We start from the raw sequence: 27,905 nt of genomic DNA, 5'->3' as shown, positions 1-27,905 counted from the left end.
TGCAGTGAAGGCTGGGCAGGGCTGCAGCACCTCCCTGCATCGCTAATGACCCAAACTCGCCTTGTCTCAGCCTCTCTTCCTTCAAGGAAAAACCTAATCCAGCTAGGGATTATTTCTGACTACTTACTTCCTGTCACTTTGCCAATTTAAATGCAGCAGAGCTTTCATCGCTGGGTTTGGGAGGACAAAGCCCAACAGATCCCAGGTTAGGACATTTTTGCCTGCAAGGACAGCTTTTTTCTTGCAAGAGTTGTACAATGTTTGCAGCGTGGGCTGGGTTTTTTATGTGTTTCTACTTTGCCCAGTGCAGGAGGGTCCAGGAGCAGGAGGATGATGATGGACAGAGCAGGGAACAGGAAGAGGAGATGGAGCTGGAGCTGGAGAGCTCGGGCTGCCCTGGTCAGGGTGCCAGGCTGTGACCCTGCAGTGTGAGTTGCAGAGCAGGATTCCAAGGTCACCAAATTCTCATTGGTCCCAAACCTTAGTGAACCCCTGGGGAGGCCAGAGCCCCGAGCTCGCTCCTGGAGCTGACACCCCATTCATGGAGCAGGGAGAGGCTGCAGGGGTGTCCCCACCTCCAGCCCCACAGGGGCCAACACGATCTGACATGGACTTTGCTTCTGTTGGAGCTCGCTTTGTTCAAAGCCTAGGAAACGGTACATGTGCACTCTGCTCACACCTACACACGCTGTGTTAAAATAACACAATTAAGGCTGCAAAATCCCCCACTCACAACGCAATTTGCAGCCCCTCAGCTGTGGGTGGGAGATATCTTTGCTGCCTCTGCGCAGGCCGGGGGCCGGGCAGGGCGCTGGCGTCAGGCGCTGCTGACGGGACGGGCAGGGCTGGCAGCATCAGGGGTGCTGAGAGGCAGGTGTCCCACAAACTTGGCCTTTCCCTGTGCCCTGAGCCACCTGCATGGTGCCCACGGGACTGCTCAGGACCGGGGGCCTGGGAAAACCATGAGGAGCAACTTTTTACACAGGCAGGTAGTGACAGGACAAGAGGGAATGGCTGTAAATTTAAAGAGGAGAGATTTATGTTGGATATCAGGAGGAAGTTCTTCCCTGTGAGGGTGGCACAGGTGCCCAGAGCAGCTGTGGCTGCCCCTGGATCCCTGGCAGTGCCCCAGGCCAGGTTGGACAGGGCTTGGAGCAGCCTGGGGCAGTGGAAGGTGTCCCTGCCATGGCAGCGGTGGCACTGGATGGGCTTTAGGATTCCTTCCAGCCCAGACCACTCTGGGTTCTGTGATTCTCTGCCCGGTGTCCCAGTGCAGCCATGCCCAGGGCTCATCCCAGTGTCCAGTCTGTGACACCACAGGGTGACCTGGGAGCCATCGTGTGCCTCTGCCAGTGCCACTCCCCAAAACTGAGAAGCGACAACCCCTCCTCAAAGATGCCCAAAGACCCCCTGTGATGCAGGGTGGGTGGTGGGCGCTGCCGACCCCAGGCCCTGTGTCCCCACGCTCCTCAGAGGGCTGGGTCCCCTCCCAGCTCCCAGCTCTGCCTCTCCAGATGGAAGCAGGAGCTGGAGCCGTGTGCCCAGAGCCTGGGCAGAGCTGCACCGCCTCCAGCCTGAGCTGGGAAGCAGGCACGGGGCCCGTGGGGAAGCAGGGAATGAGGCAGGGTGATCCGCAGCCAGGAGCCCGCGGGGAGCTGGGGCGGGAGGCGGCGGGGCAGCAACCAGCGCGCCCTGCCTGGGGAGCGGCACCAGCCCTGATTGCAGGGTGAGGAGCTGCTTCATTTCCGCGTTCTTAATTTCTCAGTACCTTCAGAATTCTCTGTTTGCCTTTTTGGAGTAAATAACTAGTATTTCCATGTGAGTGCATGCAGATGAGGGCTGGGGAAGCTCACGGCACCGTGTAAAGCAGCCGCTTCCCCGTCTCACCGTGGCCCTTACAGGAGCCTGAGTTCCAGAGGTAAGTGTGTTCTAGGGCTTGTTGGAAAGGTCGCATGAGTCATGGGCTCATCCAACCGGCTGAGGGATGTCTCAGGGAGCTGAGGAGACAGCGGAGAGGGCGAGGGCAGGGGGGCTAAGTGCTGGGAATGGTGCGGGAGTGGCTTGTGGGTACGAGGGATGTTCAGGCAGAACGAGCTCCTGCGCAGGGGATGAACGCCGGGCTGCCGGGGCAGGGGCAGCTCCGTGCCAGCGTGCCCAGGTGCTGTGCCCTCCCTGGGGGCCGCTGTGCGCGTGTGTGCCCCCAGCCCCTTGTCCCGGTGCCACCGGTGCCCGGTACCGGTGCAGCAGCTCAGGCACCGAGCAGACTGAGCCGGGGGGACTCAGGGAACCGAGCGGCGCCGTGCCGGGGGCTGGTGCGGGTGGGTTACTGTCCCTGGGGCGGCACTGCCACTTCGGGGGGATTTCCACCCGCTCCGTGTCCCGGGACAGTCCCGGGCCGGTCCCAGAACCCCGGTGGTCCCCGGGGCGGTCTCGGTCCCCCGGTCCCCGCTCAGTCCCGGCACCCAGTGGTGGGATCCCCCCGCCCAGTCCGGGCTTTCTTGTCGGGTCCCTCTCGCCTTCCCCCGGGGCAGTCCCGGCCCCAGCACCCCGGGGTGGGGTTCCCGGGGCAGTCACGGTCACGGTCCCCGCCCAGTCCCGGCACCCCGGGGTGGGTTTCCCGTCCGGTCCCCGTCCCCCGGTGCGGGTGGCAGCGGGCGGGGGGCGGTGTCCCGGCGGCGCAGCCCCCCGCGGGTCCCGCCCCCGCCGCCCCCCGCCGCTGCCTTGGCCGGGCGGCGCGGGGGAGGCGCCGGGAGAGGCGGCGGGAGCGGAGCGCACGGCGGAGCCGCTCCGCCGGGCTGGGCTGCTGCGCTGCGCTCCGCGGGCTGCGCTCGGGCCATGCGTGCCGGGCTCCCCGGGGCCGGGCCGCCCCGCTCCGCGCCGCCGCGGGGGCCCGGCTCTCCGCCGCCCGCGGGGGCATGAGGCGGCGGGCGGCGGGCGGCGGCGCCGGCCCTTCCCCTGCGAGCCGCCGCCGGAGGATGAAGCAGCATGAGGATGTGTGACAGAGGCGTCCAGATGCTCGTCACCACGGTGGGAGCCTTCGCAGCCTTCAGCCTGATGACCATCGCCGTGGGCACCGACTACTGGCTCTACTCGCGCGGCGTGTGCAGGACTAAGTCCATGAGCGACAACGACACGAGCCGCAAGAACGAGGAGGTGATGACCCACTCGGGGCTCTGGAGGACGTGCTGCCTGGAAGGTACCGACCCCCGCGGCCCCAAAACTTCGGGGGAAGGGTTGCACCGCGGGACCCCCCTCCCCTGATCCGGGCCCCCGGCGAGCGGCGCATCCCCCGGCCCTCCGAGCGTCCCCCGGCCCGGCGGCCCCGCCGCTCCCCGCCGCTCCCCGCTGCCGCCTTCCGCACTCCTCCCCGGGCACTGGCACCGAGGTGGAAGCTCAGGGGGCCGCTCCTGGCGGGGCGCGGGGGCCGGGGACGCGGGTCTGCGGCTCCCCCCGTGCCGGGCACCGGCGGCGGCAGACGCGCTGTGTCCTCCCGGCGAGCTCCGGGCTGAGGGGCCACAGGTCCCTCTCCTGATCAGGAATGCGGGAGCGAGAGGCCCGCGGCTGCTGCCCCTCTCCGAGGCTCGGCCGTCCCTGTCACGGGGGGACCGCACCGCGCCCGGCGCTTCCATCACCGAGCCCCGGCTCCAGCGCCAGCCCTTTCCCTGTGAGCAGCACCGCCGGGCAGGCTGGGCTGCTGCTGCTGCTGCTGCTGCCCCAGCGCCGCTCGTCCCCGCGGCCGGGCAGTCCCACGGCGGGGCTGCCCCAGCACGGCTGCCCCACGGCCGAGCTCTGCCCGCCCGGCCTCGCCGCTTCGCCCCGCTGCTCCCCTCCCGCGGCAGCGCCTGCCTGGCCAGGCCCCAGCAGCTGCCCCCCTCCTGCAGCACAGGCCACAGTTTGGGGCAGTTTTGCCCCAGAGCTGCTGCTCGAGGTGTCTCTGAGCACCCACAGGCTGCGGTTAAAGATGAGCTCTAACAGAGCCAGGTGCTGGTACCTGCGCAGCGATGGTACGTGGTAAATGGCCGGTGGCATCACCCTGGGCCCTGACTTTGACAGTGAGTGCAGCAGCGAGTGTCCTGTGTGCTCAGGAGAACCTGCCCCGCTGCCCTGAGGGTGTCAGAGCGCCCCGGGCCCGGAGCGACCCCTCCAGCGCCGGGGGCAGGCGCTGAGCTGCTCCTCCACGTTGGAAAGTTCTCGGTGAGTCACGGATGCAGAAATATCCTGTCTGTTCCTGGTGCTCGGTCCTAAACCCGGTGAAGTCAGTCAGAGCTTTCTTATTGATTCAAGGAGGGTTTGGATCATGCTCTAATTCCATAATAAATAATTTGAGATAATCTGTCTCCCCTCTTGGGCTGAGGGAGCCAAGGAGGCAGGAGCCAGGGATGTGAAAGATGGGATCACTGGAGGCATGAGTAATATCCAAAATTCTTTGGTTTGCTACATGTATTTTTTTTTCCAGCCAATGTTTTATGTTTCCCTCACTGTGATCAATCACTGCTTTGGAAGGAGCCAGAGAGGCCCCACTGCCCTGGGCACAGCTCACTCGGGAAAGGGCTTGGCAGTGCCACGGCAGAGCTCAGAGCTGGATCCCAGCCCTGCACCCTGAGCCTGGGCACGGGGCTGGGAGCAGCAGGGCAGGGGCTCGCCGTGGGCTCAGCACTCCCTGTTCCACATCCTGCCCCGCGCCGGTGCTCTGAGAGCTGCGGGAGAGGAGCGGGAGTGGGAGCGGAGCCGTGCGGGGCACGGGCGGCAGCGGGGCTGCGGTGCCAGGGACAGGGGGGTCCCGGCCTGTGCTGGGGGACGTGCTGGGGCTGGGATGGTGCTGGGGGACGTGCTGGGGCTGCCTGTCACCTCCTTGAATCCTGCAGGGGAAGGCGCCTCGCAGGCCGTTAACCAGCACGGGGCTGGCACGGGAAAACTTCCCCGAGCGAGCTGCGCAGGGCTCAGGAGCCGCTGCGGGGGAAGGAGCGTGCTGGGGCGGGGGCTGAGCGGCCCCGCAGCCGGGGGAGCGCCGGGGGCAGAGCCCCGGAGCCGTTCCGTGCGGTGCCATTCCCGCTGCAGGGCCTCGCTGCCCGCTGCTTTCTGTGCGCTCGCTGTGTCGGGCTCGGAGCAGGGACAGCGGCTCCATCCCCGTGCCCGGCGCGGCTCTGTCGCAGGGGCCGCTTCTCCCGCGGTGCACAAATGCTTTTAGCACCGAGCAGAGCTCCCTGCCCCTCGGGAGCCGCCTCAGCCCCGAACTTGCCGCCGCCGGCCGGGGCAGGAACCGCGCAGGAGCCGCCGCGGCTCGGCCCGACGGGAGCGGCCGCTCCGAGCATCCCCGGGGCTCCGAGCATCCCCGGCGGCCCCGGCGCAGCGCCTGCGTGGGAGCCCCCACCACGTGAGCGTCACAAGCCCTTCAGCGAGAGCGGATAAATCCTGAATGGAGCCGCCGCAGACCCATGGAGAGCCACCCACACTGGGAAACACAAATTAGCGCTTGACTCAATCGCTGGAGCCAGGCAGGTGTTCCCAGCCCGCTGGGCCGTGACGGTCTGCTTGGAATGGCAGCCTTGGATCCTGGTTTTTGCTTTTACGACGGGTGAACGCTCGGCAGGTGTCCCCTGGTGTGTCCAGCTCAGGTGTGACCGGGCCGGTCGGTGTGTGTCCCCCGTGGCTGTCCCAGTGTCACTTGTTGTCCTGTGTGCCCGCTGTGTCGGTTCAGAAGGGAGGGAGCACACGGCGCTTTGGGCAGAGAGCTGAAGTTGAGAAATAGCTGCTCGGGCTAGTGGTGTTTTCAAGAAAGTAACAGAACTTTGGTTTTCATCAAACTTAATTAAATTCAGCATCATTAAATGCAGCATCATTAAATGCAGGGAGGCTCCGTGTCCTCCCTGCTGCGTGGTGTAGGTTGGGACTGGCTCCATGGCATCATGCGGATCTGAAACAGGCAGAAGAAGCAGGAGGATTTGGCCAAGGCTGCTCAAAATACCATATTTTAAGGCGATGTGGTACTTTTCCTTTCCTCCTTCATTTCCCTCATCAGAATAAAGTGCTCTGTCATTTCTGGGGGAGGCCAAGCGTTGCTCTGCCTGCCTCCCTCACAGAGGATGCTCAGCATCCTGCATTCCTCTGGGGCGGTTTGTGGGGTGTTCTGCAGGGGACACAGACATCTCATGTCCCAGAGATGTCCTTCAGCTGGGCTGTCCCCCTTGGGCCCACCCTGGCCCCTCAGTTTCCCCCAGAGCAGCTCCAGCACAGCCTTTGGCAGCCAGCAGTTCCTCCCTGCAGAGCCTGGGGAGCTTTCAGGGCTGGTCTTTTGGGACGATCCTGTCTGGATTTACACACAACACTGCAGGCACCACCAGCTGACCCCACAGCCCTCAGGACCCTGCCCAGTCCCTCCTGCACCTGACCTGCAGCTCAGTGCTGGGTGGATGATGCTCCTGGAGGCTGCACCCCAGGGTCATCAGCCGTGTCCCTGGGCCAGGGGTTCCACTGGAGAGCCCAGGGGCTCCTCCAACTCCCCCTGAACACAAGAAATAATCTCTGGTGCCCGGGTCTCCCGTGGCCACGTGGGCTGTCTGTCCATGTTCTGCCTGCACGCTGAGGTCACTGAGCCCCTCACGGGGAGTCCCCAGAGGGGTGGGACCCCCAGCCCATCCGGTGGGACCGGGCAGCATCTCCAGCCCCAGACTGGCACTGGCTCTCCTGGTTCCTCACTCCCAGTCCTTGGAGCTGGCTGTATAGACATGGCCATGGCTGAATGAGCCCAAGGCACTGAGCTGCTCAAACCTGCCTGGCCCACCTCCCTCATCCGTCAATATTCCCATCACTCTCTTCTCTGCCATTTCCCTGGTTTACTCCCAATTACTTCATGTTTTATTCAATGCTCTCAATGAAGATGTTTCCATAGCTCAGCTCTGTCCTTGTAACAGGCAATCCTGTGCAGGAACATCCCTTGGATGGAGGGACTGTCTCTGGGAGCTCCCAGCCCAGGTAATAAAGCACTGTTGATTCTGCATAATGCAGGTCTTTAACTTTTTCAGGAGAGCTAAATCAAATACCCTGTGGAACTCTTAAATGTATTATGTTACTGACTTCCTTTATCAACTGAATTTATAACTATATCAGGAAAAATGTATGAAGTTTGATAAATCTGTTTTCCATGAGGCTGTTTGACATTTGCCTCCTCCTCTGCAAAGCCATGGGCAGTGCTGGGGACACAACTCCTGCCACTGCCCATCGCATCCCTCCTGGCATTCAACCAGCTTCTCCCTTCTTCTAGAAATTCAACAGAATGCCAAGGTTTATTAAAATCCATCTTAGATCTTCAGAAGCCTTCTCTGAATGCTCCTGGGAGGGAGTTCTCTGGTCCTCCCCATTCCATGTTTACACTTTGCAGTCGCTGCTCAGCATCCCCCAGCTCCTGCCAGAACCCGGGAGCCTGTTTGTCTCCAAGCAGAGAACAGAAGTATCTGATGAATAAATAAGCATGTGTCACTTCTGCTCCATGACTGACAGTTACACTGTCATGATCCAGTCGTGGTTTACACGTCAGGAAAGCTCCTTCCAACACAATGACAGAACTCCTCCTTGTTTTGCCTTGACCTTTCAGCTGCAGATTTGTTTTAACTGATCCCATCAGCTCCTCCCATCAGCCACTTGTGTGTGGCCTACTACTTCCCATATCAAAGTCCCCAGTTTTTAATTTTTTAATTCAATTCCCCCTTTCAGCAGGGGTGTGAGGTGCAGGAAAGCTCCTACCCTTGCTCCTCAGTTTCCATTTTCCCTGTTGGTTCTGTCCTGGCTGGTTTTGGCCCCAGTGAGCTGAGCTGGGTCACAGTGAAGGCATTAAACTGGGCTGGAAGCCCTGCCCTGGCTGGGCACCAGCTCTTCCCCCGCCTCCAGCTCCTCTCAGCCCTCTGAGTGAGGCCAAGCAGAGAATTTCCCCAAGGTGACAGCAAGATTGTTTCTGTTAGAAAGTTATTATCTTTAATTTTTAAAAGCGCCAAGCAAATGTCCCTGAGATTGCAATCACCCATGATGGAGCACTTTTTCTCACTACTCATTATGGGCAGGTATTTAAGGAGCTGCTCATCCTGTTCCTCTGTCTGGTCAGTGTCTGGGATAGATTCTCATCTCCACCCCAATGTGCCACTTCTCAGCATGCCCGGTGCAGCTCGGTGCCAGTGCTGCTGGTGGTGATGAGGGACTGCCAGGCCACGCTGACCACACTGACCACACTGACCACGCTGACCATGCTGACCACGCTGACCACACTGACCACACTGACCACACTGACCATGCTGACCATGCTGACCACACTGACCACACTGACCACACTGACCACCACACTGACCACGCTGACCACACTGACCACACTGACCACGCTGACCACGCTGACCACACTGACCACACTGACCACGCTGACCACACTGACCACACTGACCACACTGACCACGCTGACCACGCTGACCACGCTGACCACACTGATCACACTGATCACGCTGACCATGCTGACCATGCTGACCACACTGACCACGCTGACCACGCTGACCACACTGATCACGCTGACCACACTGATCACACTGACCACGCTGACCACGCTGATCACACTGACCACACTGACCACGCTGACCACACTGACCAAACTGACCATGCTGACCATGCTGACCATGCTGACCACACTGACCACACTGATCACACTGACCATGCTGACCACACTGACCATGCTGACCATGCTGACCATGCTGACCACGCTGATCACACTGACCACGCTGATCACACTGACCACGCTGACCACACTGACCACACTGACCATGCTGACCACACTGACCACACTGACCATGCTGACCATGCTGACCACGCTGACCATGCTGACCATGCTGACCACACTGACCACGCTGACCATGCTGACCACACTGACCACACTGACCACACTGACCATGCTGACCACGTTGACCATGCTGACCACACTGATCACACTGACCACGCTGACCATGCTGACCACGCTGACCACACTGACCACGCTGCCCAGCACCCTGGCATTGCTCCCCACAGTGTCCCCAGCCACGGCTCTGCTCAGGGATGGCAGCTGTGGGGCAGGTGAGCACAGGTGGGGACTGTCAGAGAGGGCTGGAGGGGATGGAAGGGCCAGGGCTGCTCTGTGCAGCCAGGCAGGTTTGGGGGTGCTGGGAAGGGCTGTTTGCTCATTTTGCTCGTTTTATCCTGGGGGCTGGGACGTGTTGAGTTTTCCTTTGTGATGGAAATACAAGACGTGATGGAGGCACCTAAGGAGAGGTGAGGGATGGAGGTGGAGAGGGACAGTTACCTGAGACCACCTGGTGGGATTTCCAGGCTGCAGAATTTTCATCAGGACCGGCTGGAGCAGGGACAGCCCAGCCCTGGCACTGCTGTCACACAGCACCAAGCACGTGCCCTGGGCGAGGGGTCACAAAGAGCACCCAGGCACAGCCCTGGGCTTAGGGAATCCCTGAGCCTCGCCCTGGTGGAGGATGTATGGGATAAAAGTGAATTACTGTCCTCTAATGGAGATGGAAATGAGGCTGGCCGGACCCTCAGGCTGCTCCAGCCCCATGTTCTTGTGGCGCACGGCCAGATGCCACGAGTCATAAGAATCCTTCTTCTGGGCACAGAGGGTCTCTGCCAGCTGGCACCGTGGCTCCAGGGCTGCTTGGAGAGTGTCCGGGGAGGAGCCGTGCCTCAGCCAGCTGCCACCAGCTCTGCTTCGAGCAGAGGGTGCAAAATTCACCCTCCTGGGAGGCTGCGGTGTTTTCCGGGCAGAAATCCTGACTTGTGGGGCGGGTTAAAGAGCCGGCTCCCTCACTGCCTGCGAGCAGCACGTGATGAGTAAAACGCTGTGAACAGCTCAGAAACAGGCATTTTACTGCTGCATAGGCGTGGTGCAGAGCCTGTCATCTCCGGAGCTGTTCCCGTGTAATAGAGGTGGAAGGCTGAATTTGAATGAGGCTCAAGAGATTTTTTTCCCATGCAAGGTCACTGGCTCCACGCCGGCTGTAAATAATTAGGGCTGGCTGCCGAGGAGCTGCGAGCCCGGCGCTGGGGGCTGCGGGCAGCGGTGCCGTGCCGTGGGGAGGGTGCCCCAGGGATGGGTGCTGGATCCCCGGGCTCCCAGCGAGGTGGGCACTGGCCAGGAGGTGCCAGCCACGACGTTTGCTGGAGCAGCCAGGGAGCGATGCCCGCCTCTGCTGCCAAGAGCTGCGTGGCCTTTGGTGAATCCCTTCTCTCAGCATGAGTTTTGCCTTTTGGACAGTGAAGCCAGGTGGATTCAGCAGTGCTCGACTCCCGCGGCTCCGGGGAAATCCCCCCGCCGGCCTGCAGGGTGATGGCATCCTGGGCCCCTGGCACAGCCCCGGGCACTGCTCAGGGGACAGGCCAGGTGTGCAGAGCTGCCATGCTCTCTCTGTGACATGGACAGGTGTGCAGAGCTGCCATGCTCTGCCCTGTGACATGGACAGGTGTGCAGAGCTGCCATGCTCTGCCCTGTGACATGGACAGGTGTGCAGAGCTGCCATGCTCTGCTCTGTGACATGGACAGGTGTGCAGAGCTGCCATGCTCTGCTCTGTGACATGGACAGGCCGGGTGTGCAGAGCTGCCATGCTCTGCCCTGTGACATGGACAGGTGTGCAGAGCTGCCATGCTCTCTCTGTGACATGGACAGGCCAGGTGTGCAGAGCTGCCATGCTCTGCTCTCTGGGGACAGGCCAGGTGTGCAGAGCTGCCATGCTCTGCTCTGTGACATGGACAGGTGTGCAGAGCTGCCATGCTCTGCCCTGTGACATGGACAGGTGTGCAGAGCTGCCATGCTCTGCCCTGTGACATGGACAGGTGTGCAGAGCTGCCATGCTCTGCCCTGTGACATGGACAGGCCGGGTGTGCAGAGCTGCCATGCTCTGCTCTGTGACATGGACAGGTGTGCAGAGCTGCCATGCTCTGCCCTGTGACATGGACAGGTGTGCAGAGCTGCCATGCTCTGCTCTGTGACATGGACAGGTGTGCAGAGCTGCCATGCTCTGCTCTCTGGGACGGACTGAGGTGAGGCAGCTGAGCATTAATCTTGCTCAGTGCTCCTTGCCTCTCCTGCTTCCTGTTCACATGGGTTTCACCATGGATTTTTAATGAACCCAGTGTGCACTTCATAACTACAGTAACCTCCTTTTTCAGGAAAATCCAGAACGGCCTTCGATTTATAGAAACACACTAATCCGTAGGTGCGGGGGGTTGCTGCCCGAGGGCCCCACTTGGCAGGGGGCTCCCCCTACCCCACCTGCTGCCAGGTGAGGACGCAGCTGCCAGGCATCCGCTGCCACTGACAGCAGCGCCGGCGGTGAGGGGCGGGGGCAGCTCAAGGGAAAGGCACCACCCGTGTCCTGCTGCCCGCGGGGAGATGGGGAGGGCGCGGGGAGGGTCCTGCCCGCTGCCCGTTCCCTTCCCTTCCCTTCCCAGGAGGGTGCCAGCTTTCCCGCTGGGCTCCAGCGCCTCCGAGCCGCTTCAGCCTTTGGAGTGGCCCTGGGAAGGATCTCCCCCGAAGCTGCTGGATGCGTTTCGGGTCAGTGCTCGGTGTGGAGAGGTGGGGGTCTCTCCGGAGGGCTCCCGGCTGGCTTTGCTTTGGTGATGGGCTCCGCTCCCGAGGTTTTGGGAAGCTTTCCTCGGGGTGAGGAGCCGGGAGCTGCTTGCTCTGCTCAGTCCCACGGGGGCTGTGAGGAGCCGCGGCTCGCTGGGGGAGCGCAGCAGCTCCAGATAAGGGCTCTGATTAAGAAGACGCGGCGGTGATAAGGAACGACAGCGCCGGGGTGACAGCGGGTGGCCGTCCCTCGGGTGTGCTGACAGCCCCGCGGCGGGAGCGGCTGTGCGGGGAGGGCCAGGGGCTGCATCCCGCCCCGGGAGCTCTAACGCAGCCTGGGAACACCCCGGGGCTGCGGCAGAGTGTTCTCATTGCGCACTGCTGCCATTTCCCAGCCCTCTCCTGCAACAGGTATGGAAGTGGCTTCGGGATGAGCAGTCCAGGCCAGGGGATGCTGCGGGCTTGGAGCTGTCCTGTGTCTTTTGGTCCCTTCCAAACAATTCGGGGGTTCCGAGATGCTGTGGTCACTTGCCCAGAGGAGAAGTGGAGGCTCCTCTTGCAGCAGGCTCTCGGTCCCTTTTGGATGTGCCAGGACCCCTGGGCTTCACTCAGCCCCCAAACATGGCAGGAATCCCTCGCTCCCTGGTGAGTGCTGAGCACACCAGGCTTTGGCAGGAGGAGGGATCGTGCCTGCTGAGCAGGGTGTGATGATTTTCTCAGATGTTGCCTGTTTCTCATCTCCTGACACCACAATGTAAAGACAAATCTCGTGCCGCTGGGCAGCAGAGGGAGGCTGAGCTGCTCCTGTGCCAGGTCCCTGGGAATGGTGCTCTTTAATCACACGGTCCTGTGGCAATGCCAGGCTGGCAGGAAGGGCAGTGGGCAGGTTTGGGAGCAGGTCAGTCCCTGGTGCCATGCTGTCACCGTCCCCAGGGCTCTGTGTTCGCTGTTTTCTGTGTTTGGGGTGTGCTGAAGGAGGAGAATTGAGGTGGACAGAAGCCCCAGGGTGGGGACAGGGACAAGGGGGGACGTGTGACCTCCCAGCCTTTCTGGGGACACTGGGCGCTCATGGGGATGTTGGCACTGGTCATACATCCTGTGGGACTGGAGTGAGCAGTGACAAAGGTGGTGTTCCAGGGTGACATTTGTGTTCATGCCTCTCGAATGGGCACATCTCTAATTTCACTGGTGTTTTGGTAATTGTTCCCTTTAATCTCAGTTTGTGCCTGGAGTCACAAAGGGAGGGGAGAGCACCCCAAAAAGGCCACCAACAAGCAATGGTCCTTTTGAGGCGTGCCTGATGTAACTAACGAAAATCAGCCTTGGTTTGTGCTGTTGGCACTGTCATCAAGCAGCTGGTGTCCTGAACTTCCCTGGTGCCAGAGACGGCACCTCCATCCCCCTGGAGAGGCCGGGCTCCCTCCTGGCATGGAACAGGAACCCTGCAGGCCAGGCGGGTGATGCTCAGCCGGGTGTTAAACACGGCTCCCTGCAGCTGTGTGTGTGTGACACCTCAGCATCCCCGAGCGCCTCGCACGGCGCCATCACCGAGCTCTGCCGGGCCGCGCCTTCCCCGGGCCGCTGCCTGGCTGGCAAAGGTCGCTGTCACTGCCGAGGCACGCTGTGACCGCTGCCAGCCCGGCTGTGTGTCCGGCCAGCTGGGACAGTCATTCCTGCCGGGATGTCCCCCGTGCCGAGGCCTCCATTTGCCTGAGCAGCCTGGCTCAGCCCCATCGCGGTGCAGCAGCTGTGCCACCGGGCCGGGCCGGGCCGGGCTGGCACCGCTCCAGATGGGCACGGGCTGCTCGCCCTGCCCGCCGCTCTGCTCCGGGGGCTGCGAGCCTCCCTCTGAGCCCCGGGGCTCCTTGGCTCCGTGCTGGGAGAATCTCCCGTCGCCCCGCAGCGCTCCAGCCAAGGATGAACGTGTTCTCTTGTGCATCAGTCTCTGGCCTCCTCTCCAGCGTGAGAGGATCAGAGCGATCGCGCCTTGCATGGGAAGCAGCAGAGCTGCGGCGGGATGTGAGAGCTGAGCCGGGGCTGCCGCTTGTGTCCCCGGCTGCGGGAGAGGGGCAGCGGGGCTGGGGGAGGCGGCGTGCGCGTTGGAAACAGCTGCGTCTGATGGCATTGAAGATACCCTGCCTATTGCCCCGGGCTGCCCCAGTTAATTCCCGCTGCTGCCGCCCCCCGTGAGCCCGCAGCAGCTCCGGGAGCCCAGCCCGTGCCCGCAGGGCCCGTGCCCGCAGGGCCGGTGCCGCCGGCGGAGCTGCGGTGTCTGTCCGCAGCCGGGGCCGTGCGGCTGCTGCCAGCCCCGCTCAGCGCGGCCGAGGTGCGAGACAGCCGCGCCTCCTCCTCCTCCTCCTCCTCCCCCGAGCCCCGGCTGCCGGCACCGCGCTCGGCCGGGCCCTGGGGACCCGGCCTGGGGACTGCGGGGACGGGATGGCCCCTGTGTCCCCTGCAGGGTGCGGGAGCTGCCGTCCCTCGGCTGTGCGGGAGCTGCCGCCCGTCCCGCACTGGGCCCTGTGCGCCATGGGCTGTGTGGGAGCTGCCGCCCGTCCCGCACCGCTGCCCTGTGTGTGCCATGGGCTGTGTGGGAGCTGCCGCCCGTCCCGCATCGCTGCCCTGTGTGTGCCATGGGCTGTGTGGGAGCTGCCGCCCATCCCGCACCGGTGCCGTGTGTCCCATGGGCTCTCCGGGAGCTGCCGCCCGTCCCGCACCGCTGCCCTGTGTGTCCCATGGGCTCTCCGGGAGCTGCCGCCCGTCCCGCACTGGGCCCTGTGCGCCATGGGCTGTGTGGGAGCTGCCGCCCATCCCGCACCGCTGCCCTGTGTGTGCCATGGGCTGTGTGGGAGCTGCCGCCCGTCCCGCACTGGGCCCTGTGCGCCATGGGCTCTCCGGGAGCTGCCGCCCGTCCCGCACCGCTGCCCTGTGTGTCCCATGGGCTGTGTGGGAGCTGCCGCCCATCCCGCACCGCTGCCCTGTGTGTCCCATGGGCTGTGTGGGAGCTGCCGCCCATCCCGCACCGCTGCCCTGTGTGACACCGTCCGTGCCGCTCACTGAGGGGCTCAGGGACAGCTCTGGGCCTCAGGCAGGGGCTGTTCTGGGCACAGGAGCTCAGACACTCTTTAGAAACCTCTGCGACGTCACTTTGAGCAGATCGCCCCTTGGGGATGAGGGGAAGTGTCCCGCAAAGCAAAGCAGAGAAGCAGAACGCCCCAGGCAGGCAGGAGCGGCTCGGGGGGGCTCAGCCCCGCAGGCGGGCGGGCCGGGCTGTGACAGCAGCGTCACCTCCCGCGCAGAGCCTGTGCCAGGGCTGTGAAATCCCCGGCTCCAGCTGAGCACCCAAAGCGAGCAGATGCTCGTGATCTGCATCTCTGCAGTGCTGCCCTACCCGTCTGGAAATTGGGGAGAGTGGAATCATGGCACTGTGGAATGGTTTGGGTTGGAAGGGACTTTCAAGACACCTGCCCCTGTCCCAGGCTGCTCCAAGCCCCGTCCAGCCTGGCCTGGGACACTGCCAGGGATCCAGGGGCAGCCACAGCTGCTCTGGGCACCTGTGCCAGGGCCTGCCCACCCTCCCAGGGGAGGATTCCTTCCATATATCCGATCTAAGCCTCCCCTCTGTCATTCCCCCTTGTCCTGTCATTGTCTGCCCTTGTCCACAGTCCCTCTCCATCCACCCACCCATTGTCCTTCCAGCTCGTAGCCCCAGCAGCTGGAGCATCACCCCGAGAGCAGGTGGGTGCCCTCAGTGGTAACCAGAGCTGCTGGGCTGCACCTGGGACGGAGCCATCAAAGGCTGCTGCAGGCACAGCCCTCCCTGCAGGGATGTGGGCTGAGGGCAACGCCACGGACCCTGGGCACGATCCAGAGCCGAAAACAGGGCAGTAAAGCCGCAGGGGCAGCCCCAGGTAAGTGGCAGGAGCCCGGTGGAACTCCCTGTGTCCTTGATGGCAGAGCAGCACCTGGCTGCAGCAGCGGCGGGATGGGCTCTCGGTGATTCGGTGCAGAAGAGGAGGATGGAAAGCGTGGCGGAGTGCTGAAGCTCTCTGCTGCCACCCGTCTCGGGGCTTTCGCGTCTTTCCCCTCCTCCCCTCAGAGCTCTCGCTGGCTCCTGAAGGGCAGAGCCTCGGGGAGCTGGGCTTGTTTGGCGTTCGCAATGGCAGGGCCAGGCGGACTTGGGGTTGTTTAAAAGCTCAGATGTTTTCTAGCAACGGATTTTGTGCTTTGAGGTTTGGGAAGCTGGGGAAGGTGAGGCTGTTTAATGGCCAAGGTGAGGGTGTGAGTGGCTCAGGGGCCAGGAGCAGCTTGCCCAGCTCTGGTAGCCAGGAGTGGGGTCCTGCTCCCTGGGCCAGAGGTGCAGCGTGGGCAGGGACATCACAGCCTCAGACAGAGGAGTCCCTGAGGCAGGGCAGTGCTGCAGGGGCCCGGAGTGTATCATGCAGTGTTCCAGGGGCCTGGAGCAGCTGGCTGCTGTGGGCTGGGGGATTTTGGCGCTGTGAGATCCCAAAGTGCTGTGTGAGGGACGAGAGGCACCCTCCCTAGCCAGGCAGGAAGCCTCTGCCAGTGCAGTAGTGCCAAGGCGTTCCCAAGCAGGGCAGGGGGAGCATGGAATGCCCTGGGACTGGCTCTGGGTCTCTGGGCAGCTCAGAGGGGCAGCTTTTCTTTCTGGGATGGGGAAGACGAGGTTGGCATCGCTCACTGGTTCACCAGCAAAGTTCTCTCCTGATGCTCCGTCTGCAGGAGAGTTCCTCCTTGTTCTCCAAAAAAAGCCAGGAGTGAAACTATGGTGCTACTCCTGAATATGGCTTTCCCCATCTGGGCCGTTGGAGCCGCTCCCCGGGGCTGCTTCCCTCCCGCAGATGGTGAGGAGGCGGCGCTGCCTCCGGCAGGCAGGAGCTAAATCCGGCCGGGCTGGCGGCGCTCGGAGCCGGCGGGGCCGGGCCGGACCCGCAGCCGCGGCCGGGGGAGCGGAGGAGAGCGCGGAGCTGGGGCTGCGGGCGCCAGCGCCTCCCTCCCGCACGGCACAGCGCCCGCCGCAGGCCCCGGAATGAACGGGCTGTGATGGACCGAGGCCCTTTTAACGCATCCGCTGAAAACTTCAAATATTTATACCGGGAAGATGTGACTGAAGTATAGATATATTTTAAAAAAGGCAGGTGCTGGAGTGGCAGTCGTGTATTTGAACTTCAAATGCTTGCCTTCAAATCTATGCTGTAAAAGAGGAAGAACGTGATAAATTTAATATCACTTTTTCAGGGAAAACAACCTGCCAAGCCTCCTCCCAGGCTAAATGTGCTTTAAAGATTGACTGTGCAGCTGTAATAACTATTGATGAACTGTAAACATGAAAAGATCTCCCTGCTCCCGGCCTGTCAGGAGCATTAGGGTGGAAATGCTCTGTGCTCCGCTCTGGCATGACTCACCGAGGCCTCGGCAAATGTGTTTATTTGTAAAGATCCTTATTTCAGAAATAGTGACCTTTTTAATGCCTCGTGCAGCGAGCTCAGAAATTCGAAATTGCCTTTTGGCGACTGCCTCATCTCGCTGCAACTCTGACAGTGCTTTTCATGGCCATTTACATATTTTTAGCCTGGATATTCTGCACTGTGGGGCTCCTTTGCAGAATGATTTGCTTTTTGCAGCCCTGGGCCTGCAGTGCTGTGCTGAGGGCATGGAGGGGCTCGGTGCCCACCGGGCTCCTCTGGCACCTCCTGAGCTCTGCCCGGAGCCCTCTCCTTATGGGATGGGGTTAGTAACAGCCTCCTTCAAACACGGATCGTGGTGGTGATCACAAATTTAGGCAGCTGTTTAACCTTGAAATAGGGAATATTCAGGGTGGGCCGGCCCTGGCACAGGTGCCCAGAGCCCTGTGGCTGCCATGGATCCCTGGCAGTGCCCCAGGCCAGGCTGGACAGGCCTTGGAGCAGCCTGGGACAGTGGGAGGTGTCCCTGCCATGGCAGGGCTGGCACTGGATGGGCTTTAGGGTCCCTTCTAGCCCAGGCCACTGTGGAATCCTGTGATGATTCCATGGATAAATCCTGTGATGATTCCATTACTAAATCTGTTTTTCCAGGCCGATGCACACCAGCATGTCCCTGCTGGCCCCCACATTGTCACAATCACCTGCCGGGCTCTGTGTCACTGTCACTGCCCCTGCTGCTGCCTGCACCAAAGCCAGTGTGACCAGTGGCCGTGTCACCCTGTGCCAGGGGCTGTCCCCTGGTTCCCAGTCCCTGCTTGTGCCAGGTGCCAGCCCTGGAGCAGCAGCGGGGCTGCAGGGTGGGCAGAGCAGCCTCTCAGCCCTTCCCCTCCCAGAGCAGCGTTCCCCAGGGCTGGCATCGCATCCTCCTGGCCCCGGGGTGCGGGTGTGCTGTGTGAGAAGTGCCATGATCAGTTATTTAACACTGCTGGGGCCTGTGACTAAGGCTGCTGCTGCGTTGTTTGGTGGCGGGCGGTGGCACTGCTCCTTTCTGTGCTGCTGCTCATCCAATGCGCTGGGGAAGGACGTTCTGGTGCTTTTCCGCTGCTTCTTCCAGCCTTTATCGGCGCTCTACAATTCCAAGTTGCTGATTTATATTCAGAGTTATGAATATCTCCTTTCTTCTCTTTGTTGGGCCTGTTTTTATTTTTATAGCTGTTTGCTTATTAGCCAGGCAGTTTCTAAACCAATGCAAGCTCCCGTCATGGTGATGAGTTTTGGGCAAAACGCTCTTAAATCATTCTCTGTACACAGTTGTGCTTTTATGCTTAAATCCATTCTCCTAAGTGATTTGGCTTATAATTGTTTTCTGCTCTGTGAGTTGACCTCTCAAAGCACCAGGAGTCTGTGCTGGTGCCTTGGACTTGCCTCTGTGTGCCCATAAGGAGCATAATCAAGCCATGATTGCTTGGACTTGAGCAGCAACTAGTTTTTAATTCTGTGATCCATTCCCCTTCAGCTGTCAACACGGAGTCGAAAATAGCACTCCCCTGTGCTGGATGCCACGCTTCACAGCTATGAAATTGTCATTTATAGGTTTTTAGAAATTCAGAGGACATTTTAATACCGGTGAAGTGAAACCTCCAGCTCCCCATCTTAATGCAGCTTCTCTCCTCCCTGGTATAAATAGGTGCTTAAGCAGCCTGGGGATGATCCGGCCTGTGCTCGGGGTGGGAGCAGACACCCGAGCACCCACAGCCACAGATTCTCTTTGTCTGGATTCTGGCAGCTTGTTTCACCAGAGGATCCCAGCTTTTACACTCTTGACTCTCGGTTTTCCCCCGGTCCCATCTGGGCAGGTCTTGTCCCCAGTGTTCTGGACATGAAACTCGTGGGTCAAACTCACTCCTACAAATGAGAGTGTCTGGATCTGTCTGTTAATTACCCAGCTGGATAATGGGATCATGGAATGGTTTGGGTTGGAAGAGACCCTAAAGACCTGGCACTCTTGCCAGGATTGGGCTGGGAGCTTCTTCCAGCTCTGGCCAGCTCTTGGAGTGGTGGAAAGGGGAGGAGGGGGATGAGCCCAAGCCCCCTTTGCCAAACGGGCACAGAGCTCCCACCCTGCAGGACAGACCCCCTTCCCCACACCCTGCTGGACAAGGACATGGGACCCAGGAATCTCCCAGAGCTGAGCTGGCCACCCCTGTTACCTTCAGCCAGAGAGGAGGCTGGAGGGCAAACCCTTCCCAGAGGCTCATCAGTTAAGCCAAGTGAATCTAAAATGTTCATTAAACAGGGAGAGCAGGGTCCTGGAGGGTCAGGGGAGGTCCTGGTGCCCCAGGCTCTGGGCTCAGCTGGGCCAGGCCTCCTGCCCTGCCCCATCTCCTACCACCCATGTCTCCAAGCAGGCAAACAAACCAAAGATCTTTTTTTTTATATATATAATTGCCAGAATTGTATTAATTTAAACAGATAAACTCAATCAGTGAAGCTCATTAATTTCTAGCACACGGCTTATTTACGCCAATTCGGCTGCTCCAGCACTCATTGCGCTCTCATAGGAATGTCAATTACCTTTTAAAATAAAAATCAATGTTTATCCACTGTTAAAGATAAAACATGAAATAATTTCCTTAGACATGCTGATGAGTGCTCTCCTCCCCAGCATGGTCCGAGTGCTCCCGGCGTTGGCAGCTGCTGCCCATTGCCACATGCCACAGGGCACAGCAGAGAAGGGGCACCCAGAGCGGCCCCTGCACCTTCCTACCCCATCCCAGCATCTCCCCAGGAGCCTGGTGTTCTCCTGCCATGAGCTCCAGCAATGTGGAAGGACAGAGGGAGGAAGGTTGGGAGGATGCAGGGAGGAAGGAAGCTCAGGAGAGCGTGGGGGGAGCCCCTGGAAGCAGCTCCAGTGTTACCTGATTACTTTTCTAATGAGGAAAAATGAGAAAACCCTCAGAGCAAAGGGCTGGAAATTACCCATCAGCTGCAAACTTTTTTTTCCTCCTCTATTATTCAGAATTGTTTTGCTTTTCTGAACTGCCTTGTGTAGGTTGCACCAACCCCACAGATTCCAGAATGGGAGATGATGAGTCACTGTCAAAATGTAGATTTTTTTCCCCCTTTTTTTCCCGTTTAACGCCGCTGAGGGAGTGAAGTCCCTGTGCCACGCGCCGATCGCTGGCACCTCGCGGGCTGGCGCTGGCAGGAGCTCCCAGCCCACCCGAGCCGCGAGTGCCAGGCTGTGCCCGCCGTGTCCCCCGTGGGGATGCCCATCCCGGGCATCTCCTGCTATCCACAGCCCGCCAGCCCTGGGCTGCTCGGGCTCTGTCCCCTCTGTCCCCTCTGTCCCAGGTGTGTGCTCACGCCGGGCTCCGCTCGGCCGCCACAGCCACAGCCCAGCCACCTCTGCTGCCTCCTGCTCCTGCTCTCCTTTCAGCTGACTTGGGTTTTTTCCACTGGTGGGGGTTTTTTTAATATATAAAGCCAGGAAAAACTGTCCTTCGGAACAGGCGTGTGTGTGTAGGTGCCTCTGCTCAGGCACAAGCCACCACCGCAGAGAGGGGGAGAGGGTGTGAAAGGCAGACGGAGCCGCCGGGGGAGCTGCTGTGGGGCTGCTGGCCGATGGGATGTGCTGCGGGACAGCTCAGCCCTGCCGAGGAGGAGGAGGAGGAGGATTCCTCCCACTGCCAGGTGTTGAGGGGCCCAGCACCCATCTCAGCACCAGCAGGGCTGGGGGCTCCTGGGTTCTGCCTTCATTCGGCCGCTCTCCTGGGCTTGGGGCCAGCAGGTGCAGGAACGGTCTGAGGAGTCACAGAGCTGGTGGGATGGCAGGGACGGGGCCCCTGGCTCCCCAAGGCTTCCCTGGCCTGGTGGAGAAGAGCCCTTGTCCTCAGCTCCAGCAGCAGTTCCAGGGGATTGGCTCGGTGCTGCGGATCAGGGGCTGTAGCCACCCCACCAACCTTCTCTGCTGCTCTTCTAAGCTGCTGTGTGTCTTTGAGCTCAGGCTGCGTTGGAAATTTGGTGATGCAGGAGGCAAGCAATGTCCTGGGGGGTGGCTGAGCCCCCCCACAGCCGTCCCCAGGGCCACAGGAGCTGCTCAGTGCCACCCATTGAGCCCTATGGAGCGGCCACTGGCTGCTGGCCGTGGCTAGCACAGACCCAAAGCCCCAGAGCTCTGCAATGTCACACCAGGGACCTTGTGCAAAGAGCCCCAGGATGCCTTGCAGAGCCTGGAGCTGGGGAAGGGAAGGAATATGGATGAATTTCTCTCCATCTCTCCAAGCATCTGGGAGGTGGGTGGGAGGTAAAAAAAGATGAGCCCTGAAGTTTTAATTCCTCGGAGATATTTAGGTATCTTGCTCTTGTTACTCAGGGAGCGCGGAGCCTGAGTATCTCTGGGATTGTGCGGCAGGCTCCTTCCTACCCCAGCACTCCCCAGCTCAGCTCTGACCTCTGGTTCTCCAAAATATTAATTTTCAGAGAACTTAGACCATAATGGCCTGCCACTTCCCTCAGATGGATTCAGTGTAACACGGTGCCTTTAGAAGGCCATTACTGGAAACCACAACTTGGGAGATAACTCACTTGGATTTATCAGGAGGAGCAGAGAGCTGAGGGCTGGAATGTGACCTTGACTCCTGGCTGAGCCACTACGAGGGGAGCGAGGAATTTTGTTCTCATTTGAGAGTGGTCTCAGCTCATCCTCCTCAGCCTGAGTCTTCCTTTGCACACACCAGTAGCACCCAGAATGGTCCCTGGAAAAATGGTTCCACCAGATGAAAAGTAATGAGATTTTAACACCATAACTGGAGCTCTTTAGTCTCCCTGCTCGTCGGGCTGGGATCGATATTCTTGGCTGTATTTCCACCACTGCAACCGTATTTCCCCCACAGCCCCTCCCCGTCCCCCCAGCCCTCCCTGGGGAAAGGAGCTCTGAGAGGAAAAACAACCTGAGATCAAATCAATTAATTGCCTCTGCATGTGCCGATAAGGGCGGGGCGGGAGCTCGGCGGTACCGCGGAGCAGGGGGGGGCACAGACCCTACCCGGGGCTGGGGAAGAGGGCACAGACCCTGCCCGGAGGGCACAGACCCTGCCCGGGGCCGGGAGAGAGCGCACAGACCCTGCCCGGGGCTGGGGGAGAGCGCACAGACCCTGCCCGGGGGGCACAGACCCGGGCCGGGAGAGAGCACAGACCATGGCCGGGGAGCACAGACCCTGCCCGGGGGGCACAGACCCTGCCAGAGGCTGGAGGAGCGCAGGGGAAGGGAAGGGAAGGGAAGGGAAGGGAAGGGAAGGGAAGGGAAGGGAAGGGAAGGGAAGGGAAGGGAAGGGAAGGGAAGGGAAGGGAAGGGAAGGGTGCGGTGCCCGCACAAACCGCGGCCGCTGACCGTGCCGTGCGAGTTCATCGCTGCCAAATGAAAGCCCGTGTCAGCCACCCCAGGGCAGGCTCGCTGCGGAGCCTGGGCTGCCGGACAGGGACAGGGACAGCCTGCAGGCACCCCACGATCCTATTGCTGGTAGACACAAAAAGCCCTGGGAGGTTTCCCAGCTGGAGGGGATTCCCTGGATTGAGGCGGGACCATCACACGGAGAGTTTGAGCTGCAGTTGGGTGAGGCTGGGCAGCCGCAGCTCCCAGGGGCAGGATTCCCTCCCTGGGGAGCACCTTGGAGGCCAGAGGAGGCTTTTTGGGATTGCAGCCTTGTTGTGCTGTGTGCTTGGAGGCTGGAGTTGCGTGTCAGGTGGCTCGGCATTGCCATGACGACGAGCATCAGTTGGTGAACAGAGGGAGTAAAGGAGACAAAATAAATGTCAGAGTGTGAGTGGATGCTGTGGGGCCGGGGCTGCCCCGGGCCGCCGGGCGCGCTGCTCTGCCCGTGCCTGCTCCGTGCATGCACCCCTCGCTCGCTGCAGCCCCGCTCTGGCGCTGCCTGGTGGCTGCAGAGCAGAGGGACCCGTGGGGCAGCTCTGGGGAGCGCGGGGCAGAGCCCGCTGGCTCTGGGTACTGGGCAAGGTGGGTGGAACCCAGAGCTGCCAGGAGGAGGAGGAGGAGGAGGCTGGGGGCTGTGCTGTGGAGCTGGTGTCCTCGCCGTGCCCAGTGCATCCCCTTCTCCCACAGTTCCCAAAGCAACGGGAGCAGACGATTCTCCCTCCTTTGCTGTGTCTCCCTCTGATCACAGCCTGCCTCCTCCAGAGCTTCATCTCCAGCCTCTGACTGATGCCTGTCGTGCTGCTCGGCTCCCCTGAGCACAGCCTGGGAGCGTGCAGGGCCCCCTGAGGGTTGGCTCGTGCTGCCTGGAGCCCTGGTGCCATGGCAGAGGGGACAGAGCCAGCGTGACCTGAGCATGAGCACGTGTCCAGAGCCAGGATGCTGGGGGGGCTGCCCATCCTCTGAGGAGATGCTGCAGTTCCTGCCACCCCTCGCTGCCCCTTGCTGCTCCAGGGCAGTCCCACACTGGGCCTCAGGGTCCATTTGGAACGTGAAGGCCCCTGGGCTGCTGCCCATCCTGGCCAGCAGGATCTGAGCATTTCCTGCCTTGTGTCCCCCCAGGAACCTTCCGAGGAGTGTGCAAGAAAATCGACCACTTCCCTGAGGATGCAGACTACGAGCAAGACACGGCCGAGTACCTGCTCCGTGAGTGCCCCCCTGTGCACGCGTCCCCTGGGCACCGCAGGGCACCCCCTCCCTGTGCCCTGGTGTCACCCAGCAGCGGCTGAGGGGTCACAGCCCCCAGGCTCCCCGAGCCTGGCAGTGCCACCTGCTCGTGGCACGCTGGGCTGGCACTCGCTGTCCCCACGGCCGGTCCCTGCAGTGTCCTGAGTGTCCTGGTGTCCCCACGGGGACTGGGAGCCTGCAGTCCGAGGTGCAGCACCACAGGGACCCCTCTCCCTGTCCCTGCTGGTGTCCCTGCCCCCCGAGCCTCCAGCCAGGCTGGGCTTGCTGGGACAGCACGAGGAGCGGGTCCAGGGGCTCTGCACTGGCAGCCAAGCACAGGGACACAGAGGGAACTGAACTGGCACATTCCCTGGGAAAAGTGGCTCCTCCTGTCCCAGGGGCCAGCCAAGCTCCAGGGCAGAAGCACAGACCTTCCCACAGCATCCCAGAATGGCCCAGGTTGGAAGGGACCTTAAAGCCCAGCCCAATCCACTTTCCTACATGGATCAGCTTCCAAAATGACAGTAGAGAGTAATGAATGCAGCAGATCACTACCTGCTGCACCAAAAATACACTGTGCCTTGGCTTGGGCTCTCATCCCTCCAACAGGGCCATTATTAAAGCAGAGAAATACAGAGAAGCTCCATTAAAATTCCACTCCTGGGGGCTTTAAAATAGACTTTTTACTTTAAATGTGAGAGGGGGTGGGAGAACTTCAGCACTAATCTACTAAAACTGCAAAGCCATTTCATTAAACTCACTCTCCTCTCCACTGGGTAAGCAAAGATGTGGAAATTTGGGAGTCCAGAGCAACAACTGGATGAGCAGCAGCTGGGTCAGCCAGGGGGCTGAGCACCAGGCCATGGGCACAGGGCCCTTCTCCCAGGACTCCTTCCAGCCCCAGCAGCTCAGGGAGTGCCCAGGGCTGCTGCACCCCCCTGCTGCCTCTGTTCTGTTTGGAAATGCAGAGCTTGGGGTGAGCCCTCAGCAGTCTGGCACACGCGTGTGGCTCTGCATGTCAGGGTGTCCTTTGTGTCACAGTGCCCGGTAGCTGCTCACTCTGAGGGGACGGTGTCCCTTGGCTGCTGGGCCACCCTCACCCAGCCTTGGGCCTGCCCATGCTCTCTGCTGAAAGAGGGGAAGTCCAGGTGAGCTATGCAGAAGGAATCCTCCCCTGGCACGGTGGGCAGGCCCTGGCACAGGTGCCCAGAGCAGCTGCGGCTGCCCCTGCATCCCTGGCAGGGTCCAAGGCCAGGCTGGACAGGTCTTGGATCAAGCAGGGCTGGTGGAAGGTGTCCCTGCAATGGCAGGAGGTGGGACTGGATGGTGTGAGGATCCTTTCCAAGCCAAACCATTGCAGAGGTCCATGACAAGCAGAGGCTGCCTGCTGGGGACCAGGGCTGTGTCTCCCCATCCATGCTGGCAGCACAAGGGGTGCCCTTGCACAGACCCTTCCCTGGGGCAGGTGCAGGGGGTGCTGGGGGCTGATGCTGCCCCTGTCCCTGTCCCACAGGTGCAGTGAGAGCATCCAGCATCTTCCCCATCCTCAGCGTGGGGCTGCTGTTCTTCGGGGGCCTGTGCGTGGCCGCCAGCGAGTTCTACAAGAGCAAACACAACGTCATCCTCAGCGCTGGCATCTTCTTCGTCTCTGCAGGTAGGAGCTGCCCAGGGGCCCCTCCATGGGCGGGGGGTGGGTCCTCCCAGGCTGTCAGCACAGTGAGATTCTGGGGTTTGAGAGCTACTCCAGCCCTGGGGGAAAATCCCCACAGAAGAGAAAGGCTCTCAGGGGTCTCTGGCCATGGTCTCTGTGCCAGACAGGGCTTCAGGTGCCCCCCTGCCCCGCCTTGAGCAGAGCCCATGCGGGGGCACAGCCCAGAGGGGCTCCCCAAGGGCAGCCATCCCCCTGGGGTCACCAGACCGCGGGACAGGGACTGGGGGCGCTGCCCTCCATCCTGGGCAGTCAGTGGGCACTGTGCCAGCAGCACCACCAGGCGGAGGGGCTGCCACATGGAAACCACTCTCTGGAGAGGCTGCTCCTGCTGGATTACTCATTTCTCTGTGCTGTTCCCCACCGCTTCCCCTGATTATCGCGTGACTGTGTCTTTGTCTCAAGGAACCACTCTATTTTGTGTTTTTCTTCTCCCCACAAAAAGACAAATGACTCTTCCTCCTTGGCTGGCAGGAGCTGCTGATGCAGATGAGAAAACAGCAGAGAGAACATAATTGATTCATTAAGTAAATCTGGGAATGCACCAGCCTCTCCCCAGGCTGCAGCACAGCCCTGCTGGCTGCCGGTGGGGCACAGGCTGCCCCTGCCCCAGACAAAGCCTCAGGACTCCACCAGAAACGGAAAGAGACAGAGCCATTCCAGCTTCCCTGTGCTCCCGGGCCATTGTGACCTGACTTCATGCTGGGGGGATCCCCATGTACCCCTCAGGCTGGCTCTGCTGCTGCATGACACCAGCCAGGCTCCTGCATTCCCTGCTCTGCAAAGCAGAGCACAGCCAGCTCCTGAGATGTCCCTTTTCTAGAGAAAACAGTGGCTATTCCTCCTTCCCTTCTGTTGTCTGGGAATATCCAGGAGTAAGGGGATGTGTAAGGGAGCATAAAGGTGTCCTGGGAGACCAGTAGAGGTCTGCAAGGGGGTTTGGTCCAAGTGTGCCGGCAGAGGGGGTGATGCCCCACGGGGACACGTCCCCCCCCCATCCACTCCTGCCACTCAGGTGAGCGCCTGCCCCGCTTGTCCCCGCTGCAGGTCTCAGCAACATCATCGGGATCATAGTGTACATCTCTGCCAACGCGGGGGACCCGGGGCAGAGCGACTCCAAGAAGAGCTACTCCTACGGCTGGTCCTTCTACTTCGGGGCGCTGTCCTTCATCATCGCCGAGATGGTGGGGGTGATCGCCGTGCACATGTACATCGAGAAGCACCGCCAGATCCGCGCCAGGTCCCACTCGGAGCTGCTCAAGAGGTCGGCCTTCACCCGCCTGCCCCCCTACAGGTACCGCTTCCGCCGGCGGTCCAGCTCCCGCTCCACCGAGCCCCGCTCCCGGGACATGTCGCCCATCAGCAAAGGGTTCAGCACCATCCCCTCCACCGACATCTCCATGTTCACCCTCTCCAGGGATCCCTCCAAGGTTACCATGGGGACGCTGCTCAACTCGGAGCGGGACCACGGTTTTTTACAGGTCCATAACTCCATCCCCAAAGAGTTCAAGGAGTCTTTGCACAACAACCCGGCCAACAGACGAACCACGCCGGTCTGAGGCGGGCTGGGCCGTGGGCAGGCTGCATGGCATCACCCTCGTGACGGTGTAACCTGTGAAACCCCGTTTTTAAGGACAAACCCGGAGGCTCCCCGTGCCCCTGCCCGTGGGGCTGGTTCTTCACTCTCGAAATGCCTCTGGCCGGGCCGGGCCGCGGCGCCCGCGGCGGGAGCGGGACCCCGAGGGGAGGGGACGGGGCCGCGCTGGGACCCCGGCGCCCCGCGGACTGAGCGGGCTCCAGCCCCCGGGACAGCGGCTTCCCGAGGTCTCCATCGTTCGTGTGATCATAACTGCAGTGTTCCCATAGCTGTGTGTCCATGGAAATGCTGGCGATAGCCCTGTCCGTGAGAACCCTTACCCGGTAGTTACCTTTCGGTGGAATCGCCTGGAATGCCGGAGCTGGAAGCACTGAGCTAGTGCCGGAGCGATGCTTGTGTTCCGAACCCCTTTCCCTGTCGTGCTGGATGGAGTGCTCGGGCTGGGTTCCTCTTTGGCGTTTCGTGCATGCATTAAATAGCTTGGAATTCAATTTTGTCATGTCGGGTTGGAAGAAACATCCTTTTGCAATTTTCTGTGGTCTCGAAAGGGCTTATTTCCTTTCCTTCCTTTCCTTCCTTTCCTTCCTTTCCTTCCTTTCCTTCCTTTCCTTCCTTTCCTTCCTTTCCTTCCTTTCCTTCCCTCCCTTCCCTCCCTTCCTTCCCTTCCCTCCCATGAAAGGACTCAGGAGCAGAATTACTCCAGTGACTGGTAGCAAGTATCCAGCGTTTAATTCACCTCTAATGTTGCAAGAAAACGAATTACTTCCCTGCAGTTGGTACACACGCAGTCAGAGATGACTGTCTGGGCACAGCCGAGGGGCAACGCGCGACCGTGGTGCTGCGGGAGCGGCTGCAGCCGCGCTCGGATGGGGTGTGATTCCCTAATGGCTGGGAGATCCATGAGAAAAACAATAAAATTGTCCAGTTTGGCAAGTTC

General features: G+C 60.9%; 1 protein-coding gene across 2 annotated transcripts; it reads left to right on the top strand.

Annotated features, from left to right (window-relative positions):
• Positions 1–1,823: 1,823 nt before the first annotated feature.
• Positions 1,824–27,905, top strand: CACNG3 (calcium voltage-gated channel auxiliary subunit gamma 3). Of its 2 annotated transcripts, XM_036392368.2 has the most exons (5): positions 1,824–1,918; positions 3,003–3,196; positions 23,559–23,642; positions 25,177–25,317; positions 26,419–27,905. In XM_036392368.2, exons 2-5 carry the CDS (start codon positions 3,013–3,015, stop codon positions 26,928–26,930), a joined length of 921 nt encoding a protein of 306 aa, XP_036248261.1. In that variant the 5' UTR covers positions 1,824–1,918; positions 3,003–3,012; the 3' UTR covers positions 26,931–27,905. The 2 variants fall into 2 exon arrangements, with proteins under 2 accessions (XP_036248261.1, XP_036248260.1); XM_036392367.2 differs by lacking the exon at positions 1,824–1,918 and having other exon boundaries at positions 2,873–3,196.

Source organism: Molothrus ater, chromosome 16 (genome assembly GCF_012460135.2).
Source record: "Molothrus ater isolate BHLD 08-10-18 breed brown headed cowbird chromosome 16, BPBGC_Mater_1.1, whole genome shotgun sequence".
NCBI classification, from domain to species: Eukaryota; Metazoa; Chordata; class Aves; order Passeriformes; family Icteridae; genus Molothrus; species Molothrus ater.
This window is presented reverse-complemented; position numbering and strand designations above follow the sequence as displayed.